At 45.1% G+C, this 15,199-nt stretch overlaps 1 protein-coding gene across 3 annotated transcripts; it reads left to right on the forward strand.

Annotated features, from left to right (window-relative positions):
• The first annotated feature begins 1,720 nt into the window (after positions 1-1,720).
• GPR161 (G protein-coupled receptor 161) lies at positions 1,721-10,885 on the forward strand. Of its 3 annotated transcripts, none has more exons than XM_028726627.2 (6): positions 1,721-1,874; positions 5,114-5,525; positions 6,876-7,600; positions 8,058-8,162; positions 8,418-8,537; positions 10,153-10,885. In XM_028726627.2, exons 2-6 carry the CDS (start codon positions 5,158-5,160, stop codon positions 10,398-10,400), a joined length of 1,566 nt encoding a protein of 521 aa, XP_028582460.1. In that variant the 5' UTR covers positions 1,721-1,874; positions 5,114-5,157; the 3' UTR covers positions 10,401-10,885. The 3 variants fall into 3 exon arrangements, with proteins under 3 accessions (XP_028582460.1, XP_028582456.1, XP_028582459.1); XM_028726623.2 differs by lacking the exon at positions 1,721-1,874 and adding an exon at positions 1,944-2,241; XM_028726626.2 differs by lacking the exon at positions 1,721-1,874 and adding an exon at positions 2,292-2,820.
• Positions 10,886-15,199: the final 4,314 nt, after the last annotated feature.

The raw sequence follows: 15,199 nt of genomic DNA on the forward strand, positions 1-15,199 counted from the left end.
TGGTGGCAAGAATGTCAATGGCCAGCAAATGGAAAACTTGTTCATCTCTCTCCATTGATTATTGGTTTGGTATAGTCCGGGATATAGCTCTCTCTGAGCATCTTACATATCAAAGAAAAGTACCATATTTTTCGCTCTATAACACGCACCCGACCATAACATGCACATAGTTTTTAGAGGAGGAAAATCCGTAGGCATGCCACCCGTGGGCATTCCCTCCATAACACGCACAGACATTTCCCCTTACTTTCTAGGAGGAAAAAAGTGAGTGTTATGGCGCAAAAAATACGGTAACTAGGGGAGAATCTAAATCAGATCATTTTTATGCTATTTGGTCAATTTTTTATATATATACATCAATACAACAGAGATGGAACATAGATAATGGTCCAATTAAGTTTGTAGAGAGACTATGTTCTAGAAGAATAGGATTAAGTGATTTCTCAATCCCTTGTATTGTGATTATAAAAGATGCATCGCATGGATTAATGTAGGGAATTGTTTTACCTTTCTCTTATCCATTGCAGTTTTCCTTATTCTCCCCTTGCTGATATAGAACTTTGATGTTGTTTTTATTTTGTCTTTATTTTAAAAATTAATCAAGTTTCTCTCTCTAAAAAGCTTTGTGAAATAGGTAAAGGAAGAGATCTTGCCCAGTGAGCTTCATGCCCGAGCTGAGCTTTGCTTCCAGATCTTCCCAATCCTAGCCAGACACATCCATACCAGACATTTAAAGCATATTTACACCGCTGTCATGGCTTCCCGTAAAGTATCCTGGGAACTGTAGTTTGTTAATGGCACTGGGAATTGGGAATTACAGTTCCCAGGATTCTTTGGAGGAAGTCAGTGTTGCCACTACTCCACACTGGCTCTCAGCTTAATTCATTTTGGATCAGTCAGAAGAATTTAGCCCAGGCGTGGGCACCTTGAATCCCTCAGGAGTCATCTTCCAGGGCTGCATTCCAGAGGTGGGCAGGCCTGGAACCAAAACTGGGTGGAACAACTTCTTTTCTTCCACCGGCTTCTCCTTTCCTCTCTTTGCCACCAACATTCTGAAATTACTCCAAGGGCTGCATGAAATTAAGCAGAGGGCCGCAGGTTCCTTAACTCTGCTTTAGTTTGATGGAATAGGATGCAAACTGTTGGAAAACCTGCTGAATTCTGTAACTTAATTGAAGGTGCTTTGTGTCATTGAAGGAAAGCCCTTTTTGCAAAGTTAGTGCTGTTCTGATCTTGCCCTAAAATACTGTGGATTCCATCCCTTTCCCACAAATACTCCTTTCTCTTCCTATCTCTCTCCGTGTTGAGTTTTGAGTCTGGTGCACAGCAAAATGGAGGGGAGAGAGAGAAAGTTTATGGAGTGTGAAAGACAGGAATCCTGAGGGTGGAGGGGAGAACAGCTATATAACATAAACTGTTTAATACTGGCGGTGAACCAAAGTACTGCTTAGGAACATCTCCCAGCTGCTGGTTTTCGAGTAAACCGACTGGTCTCTAAAAGGGAAGGCAGCCCTTTTTGCCCAGGGCGAGCCTCGGCGTCGTTTCCTCACGTTGCACGACTCGCAGGCAAGCGCGGAGCCGCGGCTCTCTTTCCCCTCGCGAGCGCGAAAGATCAAGAGGCGATACGAAAAGAGGGGCAGCAAACTGGGGAAGGACAAAGGAGGGGAGGAGCGGGTGGGGGAATGGGAGGAGCGAAACGGGGACTGGCGGGATGGGAAAGAGTAGCTGGGAGGATGGACGGGGAGGAAAGGGGGTCGGGCGCATTTTCTGGGAGTCTGGCGGCGGCGGCGGCGGTTGTGGGGGGTCCTGGGCGCGGTAACCTGACTCCGCTGGCCCTGGACGGTCCAGCAGGAGGAGATCGGCCGGGTCTGACGGTGAGTGGGTCTCTCTTCCCCGCGCCCCAGCCCGGGATGAAGGGAAGGTGCGCGCAAGGGCGAGAGCGCGCGCGCAATGGAGGGGCCATTGTGTACGAGAGGAGGTCCCGGCTGGCCCCCTCTTCGGAGGGGGACCCTCCGGCCCCCGGGCGGGCTCTGGGCGGCCCCCGAACTGGCGGGGCCTCCGCGGCTGCGGAACAGAACCGGCTTTGTCTCTCCCCGCGGCTGGCAAGGCGGACGAGGGAGGCGCGCGGAGAGCCCCGCCGCTGCCACGGCCCCTTCCACGCCTCCACGGGTGGCAGCTCCAGAGGCAAAGGGCTGGGCTCCAAAGACGCTTGCACGGAGGGAAAGGAAAAAGCCCGGCTGGGTGCGGGCAGCCCCGGGGACTGTGGCGGGGGGGGGGGGGGAGCGGAGGGCTTCGTCCACTTCTCCGGGTGGCGTGTCGAGAGCATCCAGGGATTGGGGGACTCTGAACCGACGGCCTTCTCTGCGTTTCGGTTGCTTTCGACGGGTGACGAGATCTTGGGCAGACGGGGATCCCTAGATCTCACACCCAAAAGCGAATGAGATGGGGAGGCTTCGTTGCCCGAATCCGTCGTTTGATGCATGCAACTCTAGGCCTGCTTAAGATCACAGACGGCTTCCATTGATTCACACAATTGTGCGGGAAGCGAGTTGCTGCCTCGTGGTGGAACCCCGTGTCGCTAGCAAATGTGTGAATGAAGCAATGCACTTGGGGCAAGAATCGTAGACTCATAGACTGGTAGAGTTGGGAGGGACTCTGAGGAGCATCAACCTCTTGTAATGCAGGAATAAAGCATCCATGGCAGATGGCCACCCAACCTCTGCTTTAAAACCTCCAAAGAAGGAGAGTTCACCACGTCCCATGGGAGTCTGTTCCTCTGCGGAACAGCTCTTACTTTCAGAAAGTTCTTCCTGATGTTTGGTCAGAAATCTTTTCTTGTAACTTGAATCCATTGGTTCAGGTCCTGCCCTCCAGAGCAGGAGAAAGCAAGCTTGTTCCATCTTCCATGTGACAGCCTTTTACATATTTGAAGATAAGGCTCACATGATTGGTCTTGCCCATATGGTTCATAGCAAGGGCAGCCAATGTGGTGCCCTCCAGCTGTTCAGGACTACAACTCCCATCATCCCTTACCATCGGCTACAACACCACATCAGCTAGTTACCTGTTTTATTGTGCTGTATTACATTTCTGCACACGAACAGGACTGTACCACAAGAAAGAGGGAACTAATTGTTCTGTTTTTTTGTGCATGAAAAGAGCTGATATACAGCGTAGGATTTCTGATCTGTATTAGTAGGACCCTTTTTGAACGGCGGTATTACATGCTCTGCATTAATTAATAGATCCAGATCAAAAGGGTAAAGGTTGCATTTGTGTCACTGCATGAAAAACTGTGCTGTGATGTACATGCAAAACTAATGTTGAGCACTTAAGATCCCATTGATTTCAATGTGAGAATTAAGCAAGTGATTAATTTTCCCCAGTTCATGTCACCAGAGCTTAGAAAGTGCTTGCGGTGAATCATACCTCTGATTGACGGACCTTTGGGCAGCTTGCTCAGGGTACCAGTGGTAACCAATGGAGGGAGGAGGCTGCAAAACTCTTTGCAGCTTGGCTGGTCCTTTCTAAATGTATGAAAATGCTTTGAGTCTCCTGATGAGTAAGAATTGCTACTGCCCTACATTTGTAAAACCTTTCGGAATTCTTGAGCACACTACTGCTCATTCAACAGAGAAAGGTACTGCAGATTGTGGGCAGAAATCCCTGCTTCCATTTAAAAGCTGGAACAGGGAGATAGTCCTATCACTAGCTATCTGCTTGTGTGGAATGCCATAAATGTTATGTACTTAACCCTGTTGTTGATTATTGTTATCACCCAAAGGACAGATTTAATTGGTGTAAAGGGAAATAGAGAATTATCTGTGTACCAAGCAATTAGATACACAATAGCCACTGTGAGACAGATCTATTACCCATTCAATGAACTCTTAACTCATTGCCGCCTCAACTTTGCTACTGCTACTATAGCTGGTTGAAATTCTTGAAATGTCAGGGAAATACTGAAAAAACATTGGAGGCTAACAGTGCAAACCTAACCATGTCTACTCGGAAGTAAGTCCCATTGCATTCAATGGAGTTTACTCCCAGGTAAGTAGGGTTAGAATTGAAGTCCCATAAATTTCAATGTGAAGTGTGCTCAACAAATTTACTCTGGATCCAAATGGTGATGGGTGCCACTTTTCAGTAGATTATTAAAACAATAATGATCAATAAAACTTTATAATAAAACAGAAGAGGCTAATCTTGAAGAAGCTTTTTTCAATTGCAGGAGGGCAGTTACACCCCTTGGAACTGGGTGGTGGCAGCTCATCAAGCTGTTTCTGCTTCTTTTCCTTCACCTCAGGGCAAGGTGGCTGTTTGTTTACACTGAGTTGTGCCTCCCAATTGAGACATCCCCCACTACCTACTGTATTGGCCCGAATATAAGCCGCACTCAAATATAAGCCACATCTTTAAAATTGATGGGGGGGGGAGGAAAAAAGACAATACCCGAATATAAGCCGCACCCTTAAAATTGGAGGGGGAGGGGATTCCAAAAGGCACCCACCCATTGAAGCACAATCACACAACGAGGAACACGCACGAGGCTTGCCCAGGGAGGGTGGGGGGGGAATCAAAAGGGGGGGTCAAAAAGCACCCATCCCAAACAAGCACACTCTTACCACCGAAACCCATTCAGTCATCCACTGCCTAATACAGTAACTGCTTTGCTGGCGGCCTTCCCCCTTCCTTACAGCAGCTCAGGGGAGGCTTGGGAGTGGCAGGTGGGCTGTGCACCATTCCCTTGCGCTCTTGGGCTGCTTCCTGGTGGCGGAGCCACGCCGCTTTGCTGGTGGCCTCCCCCCCCTTCCCCCTTCTTTCTGGTGGTTCGGGCAAGGCTTGGGAGCCACGGTTGGGACAGGCACCCTTGTCCCGCACCCCTGACGTGGGCAGCTGTTTCAGCAGCGATATCGTAAGGTCACAAATATCAGCCACACTTTAACTTTTCACAGTCGGAATTTTGGGGGGAAAGTGTGACTTATCTTTGGGCCAATATGGTATATATGCAGCATTCCTCAAGAGAATAGGACAGACACTGAGTGTGAAAAATCTGTCAGTCTCCACCTGCATTAGCAGAGAATATTTATCTATAGTATCTCTTCTTTTTCAGGTGTCCAGCATGTCCTGGCTGCTGCAACACAGGACGCTCCGACAATGAGCATCAACTCGCCTCTCAGCAACGAGAACGCCTCAGGGAACCTTACGGTGCTGGAAGACGGAGCTGGCCGAGTTACAGAGTCCATTGCTATTATTGTCATCACCATTTTCATTTGTTTAGGAAACCTGGTGATCGTCCTCACTCTTTACAAGAAGTCGTACCTCCTCACGCTGAGCAACAAGTTTGTTTTCAGCCTGACCCTGTCCAATTTCCTCCTCTCCGTGCTGGTGCTTCCTTTCGTCGTGACCAGCTCCATCCGGCGGGAATGGATCTTCGGAGTCGTTTGGTGCAACTTCTCTGCCCTGCTCTACATGCTGATCAGCTCGGCCAGTATGCTCACTCTCGGACTCATTGCAATCGACCGGTATGCTGTCATAGAATCATAGCATCACAGAGTCGGAAGGGACCCTGAGGATCATCTGAGCCCAACCCCTGCAATGCAGGAATATGCAGCTGTCCCTTATGGGGATCAAACCTGCAACCTTGGTGTTATCAGCACCAGGCTGTAACCAACTGAGCTATCCAGCTGCTTTCATTACAGATGGGATGTGGGTGAACAGTAAAGACAAGCCAGAATACACCTGTGCAGAGAAGGAGACCTGGCTTAAAGTAATACAGGACAAGATTGTCCTGACAGAAAATACTTTTGGGGGAGTTTACAAGCGCTCTCTGGGTGGCACTGTGGGTTAAACCACAGAGCCTAGGACTTGCCGATCAGAAGGTCGGCGGTTCGAATCCCTGTGATGGGGTGAGCTCCCGTTGCTCGGTCCCTGCTCCTGCCAACCTAGCAGTTCGAAAGCACATCTAAGTGCAAGTAGATAAATAGGTACCACTCTGGTGAGAAGGTAAATGGCGTTTCCGTGCGCTGCTCTGGTTCTCCAGAAGGGGCTTAGTCATGCTGGCCACATGACCCGGAAGCTCTATGCCAGCTCCCTCGGCCAATAAAGCGAGATGAGCGCTGCAACGCCAGAGTCGGCCACGACTGGACCTAATGGTCAGGGGTTCCTTTACCTTTACAAGCATCAAAGAGTGATCAGACAGAACCATTCCTCTATGGGGCCTCCCAGAAGACATCTGGCTGGCCACTCTAGGAAACAGGATAAGAACATAAGAATCCAGTTGGGTTGACCAATGGCTCATCTAATCCAGCATCTTGTTCTCACAGCAGCCAGCCAGATTACAATGGGAAGCCTGCAAGCAGCGTCTGAGTTGGACAGCAACCTCCCCTGTACCTAATAATAAAGAATAATAATAAATTTTTATTTATACCGCACGCTTCCCGGTTCAGAAAACCGGGCTCAGTGTGGCTAACAACAAATTTAAAACACTTAATTGATGCAACAACAAAAAGCATAAAATACAGGATAAAACGTGAATAACAATAAATTCAGAATTCAAAAATCAATTTTGTGTGCACTAAATTTAGTGTGCACATTCATGTAACATCCTAAATGTCAGCTGGTGCTCCAACATACCTAATTAAAAACTGCACCACAATGACAGATTTGTACAATTTATATTTTAGCATCATCACTTTGTGTGTCCTTTGAGCTCCAAACCATGCAATAGCTGTATCTGTAGAAGTTGCTCATTTGGTTGATTACTGGGGCGAGTTTCAAATAACCGAGAGCAAGGTTTTCAAAGAAAAGACTCATTTCCCCTTCTTACTGCATGCTTTGTAAGGTTGCTGAATCCTCCTTTTATTTTTCCCCAGGTACTACGCTGTCCTGTACCCGATGGTTTACCCAATGAAGATTACAGGTAACAGAGCTGTTGTTGCCCTTCTGTACGTCTGGCTGCATTCCCTCATCGGGTGCCTTCCTCCGCTCTTTGGCTGGTCCTCGTTAGAGTTTGACCAGTTCAAATGGATGTGTGTGGCCGCGTGGCATAAAGAAGCAGGCTACACTGCCTTTTGGCAGATCTGGTGCGCGCTGCTGCCCTTCTTAGTCATGATGATTTGCTACGGATTCATATTCCGCGTGGCCAGGATTAAAGCGCGGAAGATTCACTGCGGGAGCGTGGTCATCGCGGAGGAAGACACCCAAAGGAATGGGAGGAAAAACTCCAGCACTTCGACGTCCTCGTCAGGCAGCCGAAGGAACGCTTTCCAAGGAGTCGTTTATTCTGCCAATCAGTGCAAAGCTTTGATAACTATCTTGGTTGTGATTGGTGCTTTCGTAATCACATGGGGGCCTTATATGGTGGTTATTACATCCGAGGCACTTTGGGGGAAAGACAGCATTTCCCCTGCTTTGGAGACGCTGGCAACTTGGTTGTCTTTTACGAGTGCTATTTGCCACCCTTTGATTTATGGACTCTGGAATAAAACGGTACGCAAGGAGTTGCTGGGAATGTGCTTTGGAGACCGGTACTACAGAGAATCATTTGTTCAACGGCAAAGGACATCCAGATTATTTAGTATTTCTAATAGGATCACAGGTAATAAAGCATGGTGGTATGGCTTATGGTATGATTTCTCTAAATACCACTTTCTCACCCAAAGGCCTTTTTATTATTTTTATGCTTGCCAGGTGATGTTGAAGAAATATTAGTAGTCTCTCAAATGTTTTAGTTAAGGTTACTTAAACATCGGTTGCTCATGTCGACAGGGAAACATTCAGATTCCACTACCACTGAAAGGGAGAGGAATAAATCCCCCGTCTTTGATTTCTCCTTTGGGGATGGTATTTCTGTCATTTGGTGTTTAACTGTGGATTATGTAAACATACTTGTAGCAGCGTTTTCATTAACTCTCAGTACAGATGCTGCACTTTAGCTGTTGGCTAAATCAAACAGCTAGATAACAAGTCGTGGGAGCTTTGGAACATGCTTTTGTTAAATCTCCCAGCACTTCTCCAGGATGTAGTTTGCTAATGCTGAAGGTCTTTTTTTGCAGATTTGGGACTCTCTCCACATCTCACAGCTCTCATGGCAGGTGAGAGGACTTTAGGACACAGCAGCAGCACCGGCGATACAGGTTTCAGCTGCTCTCAGGATTCAGGTAAGCCTTCCTTTTTTAAAATTTCACTTGCATTTCCCAAGTTGTGAGAAACTATTATTATAAGAAACTGGATTAAAAGTGGCACTTGCTGGTAACAGTGTTTAGCAATTCAAGGTGCTGGTCTTGATCTATATAGCCCTCCATGGCTTGGGACATCTGTACTCAACAGAATGCCTCCTCCCATTTATTTTTGCACGTACTCATCATAGTAATTCTTCCATAAATTAACTGTACAAGCCATGGTCTTTTTTTTAGGAACAGATGTCATGCTGCTTGAAGACTATAGTTCTGATGGAGTTCATCACCCACATTGCCTTTATCCCCATCGACGGAGGAGTTCTGTGACTTTTGAAGATGAAGTGGAACAAACTAAAGGTGTGCTGAGGCTGGGTATTTTAGTCCAAAGCAGACAGAAAACACTTAAAATATTACTGTGTACTATTCAAGTGTTAAAAACCAGACAGATCACTGTCAAAATAGCTTACAGCAATGAGACATAAAGTGGAAGAAAAGAGATGTTGGATGAAACACGATTTATTTACTACTTTTACCTTTCAGCAGGGACGGGGGTGGTGCTTTGGGTTAAACCACAGAGCCTAGGGCTTGCCAATCAGAAGGTCGGCGGTTCGACTCCCCATGACGGGATGAGCTCCCGTTGCTTGGTCCCTGCTCCTGCCAACCTAGCAGTTTGAAAGCACTGCGGGAAGGTAAACAGCATTTCCGTGCACTGCTCTGGTTCGCCAGAAGCAGCTTAGTCATGCTGGCCACCTGACCCGGAAGCTGTATGCCGGCTCCCTCAGCCAATAAAGCGAGATGAATGCCGCAACCCGAGAGTCGGCCATGACTGGACCTAATGGTCAGGGGTCCCTTTACCTTACCTTTTTACCTTTCAGCCAATACATAAGGTGTACAGTCAGTGTTTTTTTTCTGGGGGTAATCAACGGTATACAGTACTGGCACCTTTTTTCTAGAAGAAAAGCATTGTGTACAGTACTTGACTATATTCGACTTGGAAGGTTTTGGTTCACCTGTGGTGTGGTGTGTCATCCGGACCAATGAACTATGGTTAGCACTAACTATGGCTAATTTCAAACATGGCAACAAAACTCTAGTTACTGAAACCAGTTGGTTTAAAACTAACCATATTTAATATTGGCCATTGTTCCAGATCTAGATGACATGACAAACTGAGGTTAATTCAAGGTGGAAGCTTCCAAATTCCTCCAGGTAGTGAAGGAGCAGGGGAGGCTGGCAAGGAATGTGGAGGTAACGAAGCTTGATCAGGTTTCACTAAACTGTTCACATCTTGCTAAGCTATACTTTAGCATGGCAGCTGTTCTTCACTAATGGAAGCTAAGGAATAACATGCAAAAGGCCAAGGGGTGAAACATACAGGAAAGGAGAATGAAAACTACTTTAAAAACAAGGGACCCATATAGGGGAGCTATAGATTGTAAGTGGATAAGACACAGAAGACAATAAAATAAAGTGGGACCTGAGTTAAGGAAATTGTTCAAGGGCAACTTACAGAACTGGTGCTGCAGGTATTGAATAAAATAATAACCTGTAATTTCTGTGCTACCGGTAAGACCAGGCATGGGCAGGTGTTTTGTTAGCTCATGGAGCTTGGTGCAAAAAACAATGATACAAGTATTCGTCCTGTTGTTATTATTACTGAAGTCAGTGTTTAATTCAGAACCATTTTTTTCTCCATTTAGATGACTCTTGCGAGCAGCCTCAATATCTGCTGCCAATACACTGTAGTTTAAGTTTACGGATAGATGTCTTTATTAAAATATCAGGCATTTGCTTTGCTTTGACTCCCCATTTGGTTAGCTTTAGAATTATTATGTGATTCCATGGTAGAATCCTGAAATTATCTATATTAATAGATCCACTGAAAAACTACTTTGTGTATGAAGTCTACAAATAGTTCCTTGTGGGCAAGGCTTCCATACATTCTTCTAAACTGTCTGTTTTCTCTGTTCAGAAGCGGCAAAGAACTCTGTTCTCCAGGTAAAAGCTGACGTTCATAAGTCTCTGGACAGTTACGCATCCAGCCTGGCCAAAGCTATTGAGGCAGACGTGAGGATCACCTTGTTTGGTGGAGACGCTTTACCTGGCTCTCTGTTTCCAGTGCGAACTGTGACAGGCGGCAACGCTGGTGCCCGGCGTGGGGGCAGGACCCACGTTGGCCAAAGACTGCAGCTACAGAGCATTGAGGAAGGGAACACTTGAAATTTCTCCCAACAAGGGACAGACGGAACCACTAGGGACGATACAGGGCCTTTTGAAAAGAAAGCAAAATGGCCTTCAGCGTTTTAGTCCAAGGACATCTAAAAAGAAAAAACCTGAAGTCTTGTCTTAACAGTATTAGAATTTGTGTGCATATGTCAAATATATGTGTTTTGCCCTTCAGGGTAGGGTTAAGGCCACCTTGTGCCTGTCTCACTGCTCAGTTAGGAAACAGGTCAAAACGAAAAGGAAATTAGAAGTAGACAAGGGAGGCTACTCACAACATGAATTATAAGCTCTGCTTCTTGAAGTGATACAGGATTCCTTACAGGATCCTCTTCCTACTTGTTTTTTCTTTAATTCCACCCACTGACACTATCCATTTGAGACAGCTCCTTTCCTCCACCCACCCTATGCTATCATAAATGCTACAGTTTCCTTCACATGCTCCTGGAGAACAGTACAAAGAAACACAACAGTTGCCTTAATAGGTCAAGTGGAGTTTGTCGTGTCTAGTGTTCGGCAATGGCTGAGAGATGGCAAGATGTGGGAAGACAAGGAAACTGAAAAGGAAAACTTTCAGGCATCAAGGATTGGTTCCTTACCAGATTGGAAAGGAGATGAATAGGCTGCAATCCTAACTCCATTTGTCTGGGAATGAGCCCCACTGAATTCAGTACTTCTGAGTAGACATAAGTTAGGACGGCACTGTAATGCAGGAGGTGTTTTATGGTTGGACACATGCAGAAATGTATGTCTAGTCTTACTTTAATGACTTGAGAAGTGCCATGTATGTGGTTTTAATTAATGCACACCAGTTTACATCCCATTGGTGGTGTAAGCTGTGAATCAGGTTTTCCTGATGTGAAACCAGCATAAAGTGAGTGTTTGAAAACTGGAATTCATCAAGTCATCCACAACACAGTGCAACTCAAACTCAGTCAAACAGAAACCTTTTCAGACACCTGCTTGAAGAGCCTCTGTCCCTCTTTTCTTCTCCCCCCCCCCAGTACTTCTTTTTTGGGTTTCACAGAAAGGCTGGAATCTTGAGTCTGCTGAAACAATTGGGAGTTTTGCTATGCCAGAGCATAGTTATCACTAATCAGGCTTTGACCAAAATGAGCAAATGGTTAGCTCAGAATTCTGGGTTTGCAGTGGCAGCTTTGAATTCAACACCGCATGCTGCGAGGCACCTTGCCTTTAAATTCTCCTTTTATCCCATCTATAACATACAGAAATAGTAGGTGCTATTTACCTACTTGTGCCATATAGGGTTACTTAAATAATTATCATACAGTGGTCAAAACATATTTCAAGTGCCATGAATAAACCTCCAGACATACAGTATGTCCATAGCTACTAATTCTTTAAGGTTAGGAGGGAGAAATGAGACTCTCTTTAGTGGTGGTGCTGTCTTCTGAAGACCACTTTTAATTTCCTCTTCAGTTCTGCTTAAATCTGTGGGAACAGCTTCCAAGTAAATATGGTTGGGATCACAGCCATGCGGGCTGGGGCTGATAAGTGCTGGAGTCCAACAATATCTGGAGGGCCACTGGTTCCCCATCCCTGCTAATAGCCTAGTGAATATGCTAACAATGCTTTTATGTGCATGGAAGAGTTGCTGAATTTCCCCTAAGTATTCCTCCTAGCACCACAGCAAAATGCTGCCCTGAAATACTCCCTTTCCTTTACAGGGGGTGTGGAGGATGCCATAAGGTGAGGCTTGTAAAACCTCTGGATGCGCTTTTAAATTTCATAAGGATATGTTTCCATTTGTATTACTCCGCTCAGTAATGTAAATCACTGTGTGACAAAAAGCACTTGCCAATCTTTGGTTAAACAAATGAATCTTTAGAGTAACAATTATTTTGATGGTAGGAGTCCAAGATTTTGCACAGACCTTTTCTCAAACCATCTACCCAAATGATGTTTACAGCAGTTACAACTGTGCCAAGAGCTTTGAAATGTTTTAATATTCTGTTTGTAACACCTGTCCTGCAATACTGAGCAGCTCTTAACAACTTTGGTAAATGTGTTCAAGCACTCCTGCTGCTAATAACCTTTCTACAGAACAGCGGCATTTTTATACTTGCTTTTCCCCTTCCTTAAATGCAAATGGAAAATAATTATATAGTTCAAATATTAAGGAATTCCCTCAGATGAATCCCAGGTGGAGGCTACTGTGGCTAACATCTAAGGCTGCAGTCCTAAACACCTGGGAGTCTCATTGAACTTAAGAGTCTTTACTTCTAAGTAGATATACTGCAATAACAACATAAACACAATGTGAATTTTTTTTTGGGGGGGGAGATTATCCTAACTTTCCCTTCTGAAGAACTGGCATCTTGCAGGGCTGGCCCTAATTTTAAGCAAGGTGGCAGATGCTGGGATAAGGGAGAGCAAAGATGTTGTAGGGACTCTGCTTCATACAAACCAATCTGTGCCCTCTAAGCTGCCTGGAGATTGGGTGGTCTAGTCAGCCTCTGTATTTGAACTGGGGTGGAGCTGGAGCAGGGAACCATCCTGCCTTTCACCTCAGGCAGTAGCATATCTTGGGCCAGCCCTGGCATCTTGCAATTTCTTCAGGTCATTGTCACATCTGATGTGCCTTCAGGACACTGGTACCAGCTCCTTCAGACCCCAGGTAATTCTCAAGTCACATAGTGGCAATGGAAGCTTGTGCCCCAAATCAAGAAGCCAAAAGTATTTTCAAGAGACTGATATGGTTTCTCTTGCCTGTATTTCAAAGAAAAAACCTATTGGAAGTAATTGGGCCTATTAAACCAGCCTTGTTTCCGTAGTGGAGGAACAGATGGAGGAGTCAGATAGCTATGGTCAGTATTTGCTGTTTCATTGCAAAGAACTTTGAAAGGGTGAATAGATAAATTTATGGAGGATAAGACTATAAATGTTTACTAATCCATGATGCCTATGTTATTTCTCACATCAGAGGTAGCATGCCTCTTGGTGCCTGTTGCTGGGGTTCACGACAGGGAGAGTGTTGTTGCACTTATGTCCTACTTGTGAGCTTCCTGTAGGCCTCTATCTGGTTGGTCACTGTGAGAACAGGATGCCGGATTAGATGGGCCTTTGCTTTGGTACAGCAGGTCTCTCTATTTCCTTATGGTACTCTTACTGAGAAGAAAAGTAAGTTAATGAAATAATATTGTCATGCAGATTTTTGTCATTGTTGCATTCTCATTTTGTATTCCCTCCCCCAATTGTTAAAAAAGATATATGGTTTTCTATATGAATGCTTTGAAAAATTAAAAAAAATGTATGAAGATAGTGATTTTCTATCCCAAGGAAAACTGTCAGGAAAATAAGGGATTTATTAGACATTTGCAAGGATCAACTCTTTCAACAAGGTCTGATTAGGTGGCACAAAAAAACCCACAGTAAATTTAACAATTTTCTACAAAGCTTTTGTTTCAAAATATTATAACAGAAGTTATAAGTAGGATTATGTAATGCCTGTATGTTATAGAACCTTTATGCCTTATACAACACAATTAACTGGTAATTTTATCTTTAGCCTATCAGCACATATTTTCTCTGGATTATTATTATTATTATTATTATTACTATTATTAATTACATGCATATCCCATCTTTCCTCACAGTAGCTCAAGGGTCGTGTACGTGGTTCCTTCTCCTCACTTTATCCTCACAACCCTGTGATGCATGTTAGGCTAAGAAACTGACTGGCCAAAGGTCACCAACTGAACATGGCTGAGCAATGATTTGAACCTAGGCTTCCTTAGTCCTAGTCTGGCATCATAACCATTACACCACACAGTTCTTTAATCAAAACAGAATATTAAGCAGTGCCTATAGATATAGTTAAAGTTGCAATGCTAAACATGGGAGTAAGAGCCATTGCATTCACAGGGTCTCACTTCTGAGTTGACATGCAAAGTATTGCACTGTTGTCTAGAAGTATACCAAGTCTTAAGGTTCCATAACTTTACTTACGTTTGTGACATTAACCTCAATATATACCTGTTTTCAACCACACAACCTGTTTTCTGCCTAAAACAATTTCCAGAGAAGTAGGTGTATGCTAGTGTTAATCTCTTGCAGCAAAACTGTTAAGTTGTGGGTGAACATATCAGACGACACAGCAATTCTTGAAACAGCTCTTGTTTATTCACAGACCTGAACTGAACTGAAGGGTTCAGCCTGTGCTAAGGTTCCCAGTCAAGGGAGAAGGGAGGCTGTTGCTGAACCCGGTGATGGGGATCAGGTCCAGAATCAGGGTTCAAAACCCGGTGATGGGGACCAAGTCCAGGGTCGGGTTTCAGCAACACAGCCAGCCTGCTTATATAGAGCTCCACTACAACGCAACAGTAGCAACTTTCTCTATCCAATCACTGAATGTCACTTTCAATCCCTTATTTGCATATGTGGACCTGAGTGAAAACTATCTACAGTATCCCCCTGCTGGCTCAGGGTGAGAACTTCAGTACATAACAAAAACACCCTGTGGCACTTTAAATATAAGAATATTTGTTGATTGAAGAAGCTGGGGTGGACTAGTGGCCATCAGATAGGTATTGTAATCTTCATTTGGCTCCTTTTTCTTTGTAGGTGTCCAGCTAGTGCTTATCATCAAGCCAAAGGCCACGGGTCAAGCACCAATGGGCCTTTCCTTTCCCAAGTGATCACCTATTTACCTCTCTGTGTTTATTTCAAAGCAGTGGCACCCGGGGCAAGGCAAGTAATTTGCCCCCCCTAACCCGTGGATTTGCGCCCCCTAACCTGTGGATTTGCCCTAACCCCAGATGTTGCGCCCGGTGTGG

This window comes from Podarcis muralis, chromosome 4 (genome assembly GCF_964188315.1).
Source record: "Podarcis muralis chromosome 4, rPodMur119.hap1.1, whole genome shotgun sequence".
NCBI lineage: Eukaryota > Metazoa > Chordata > Lepidosauria > Squamata > Lacertidae > Podarcis > Podarcis muralis.

What these genes read in the sequence shown, in the direction of transcription:
- GPR161 (XM_028726626.2), top strand. An exon ending in TATTTCTAATAGGATCACAG is followed by an intron (nt 7,601 to 8,057) that starts GTAATAAAGCAT and finishes CTTTTTTTGCAG; the next exon opens with ATTTGGGACTCTCTCCACAT. An exon ending in CAGCTGCTCTCAGGATTCAG is followed by an intron (nt 8,163 to 8,417) that starts GTAAGCCTTCCT and finishes TCTTTTTTTTAG; the next exon opens with GAACAGATGTCATGCTGCTT.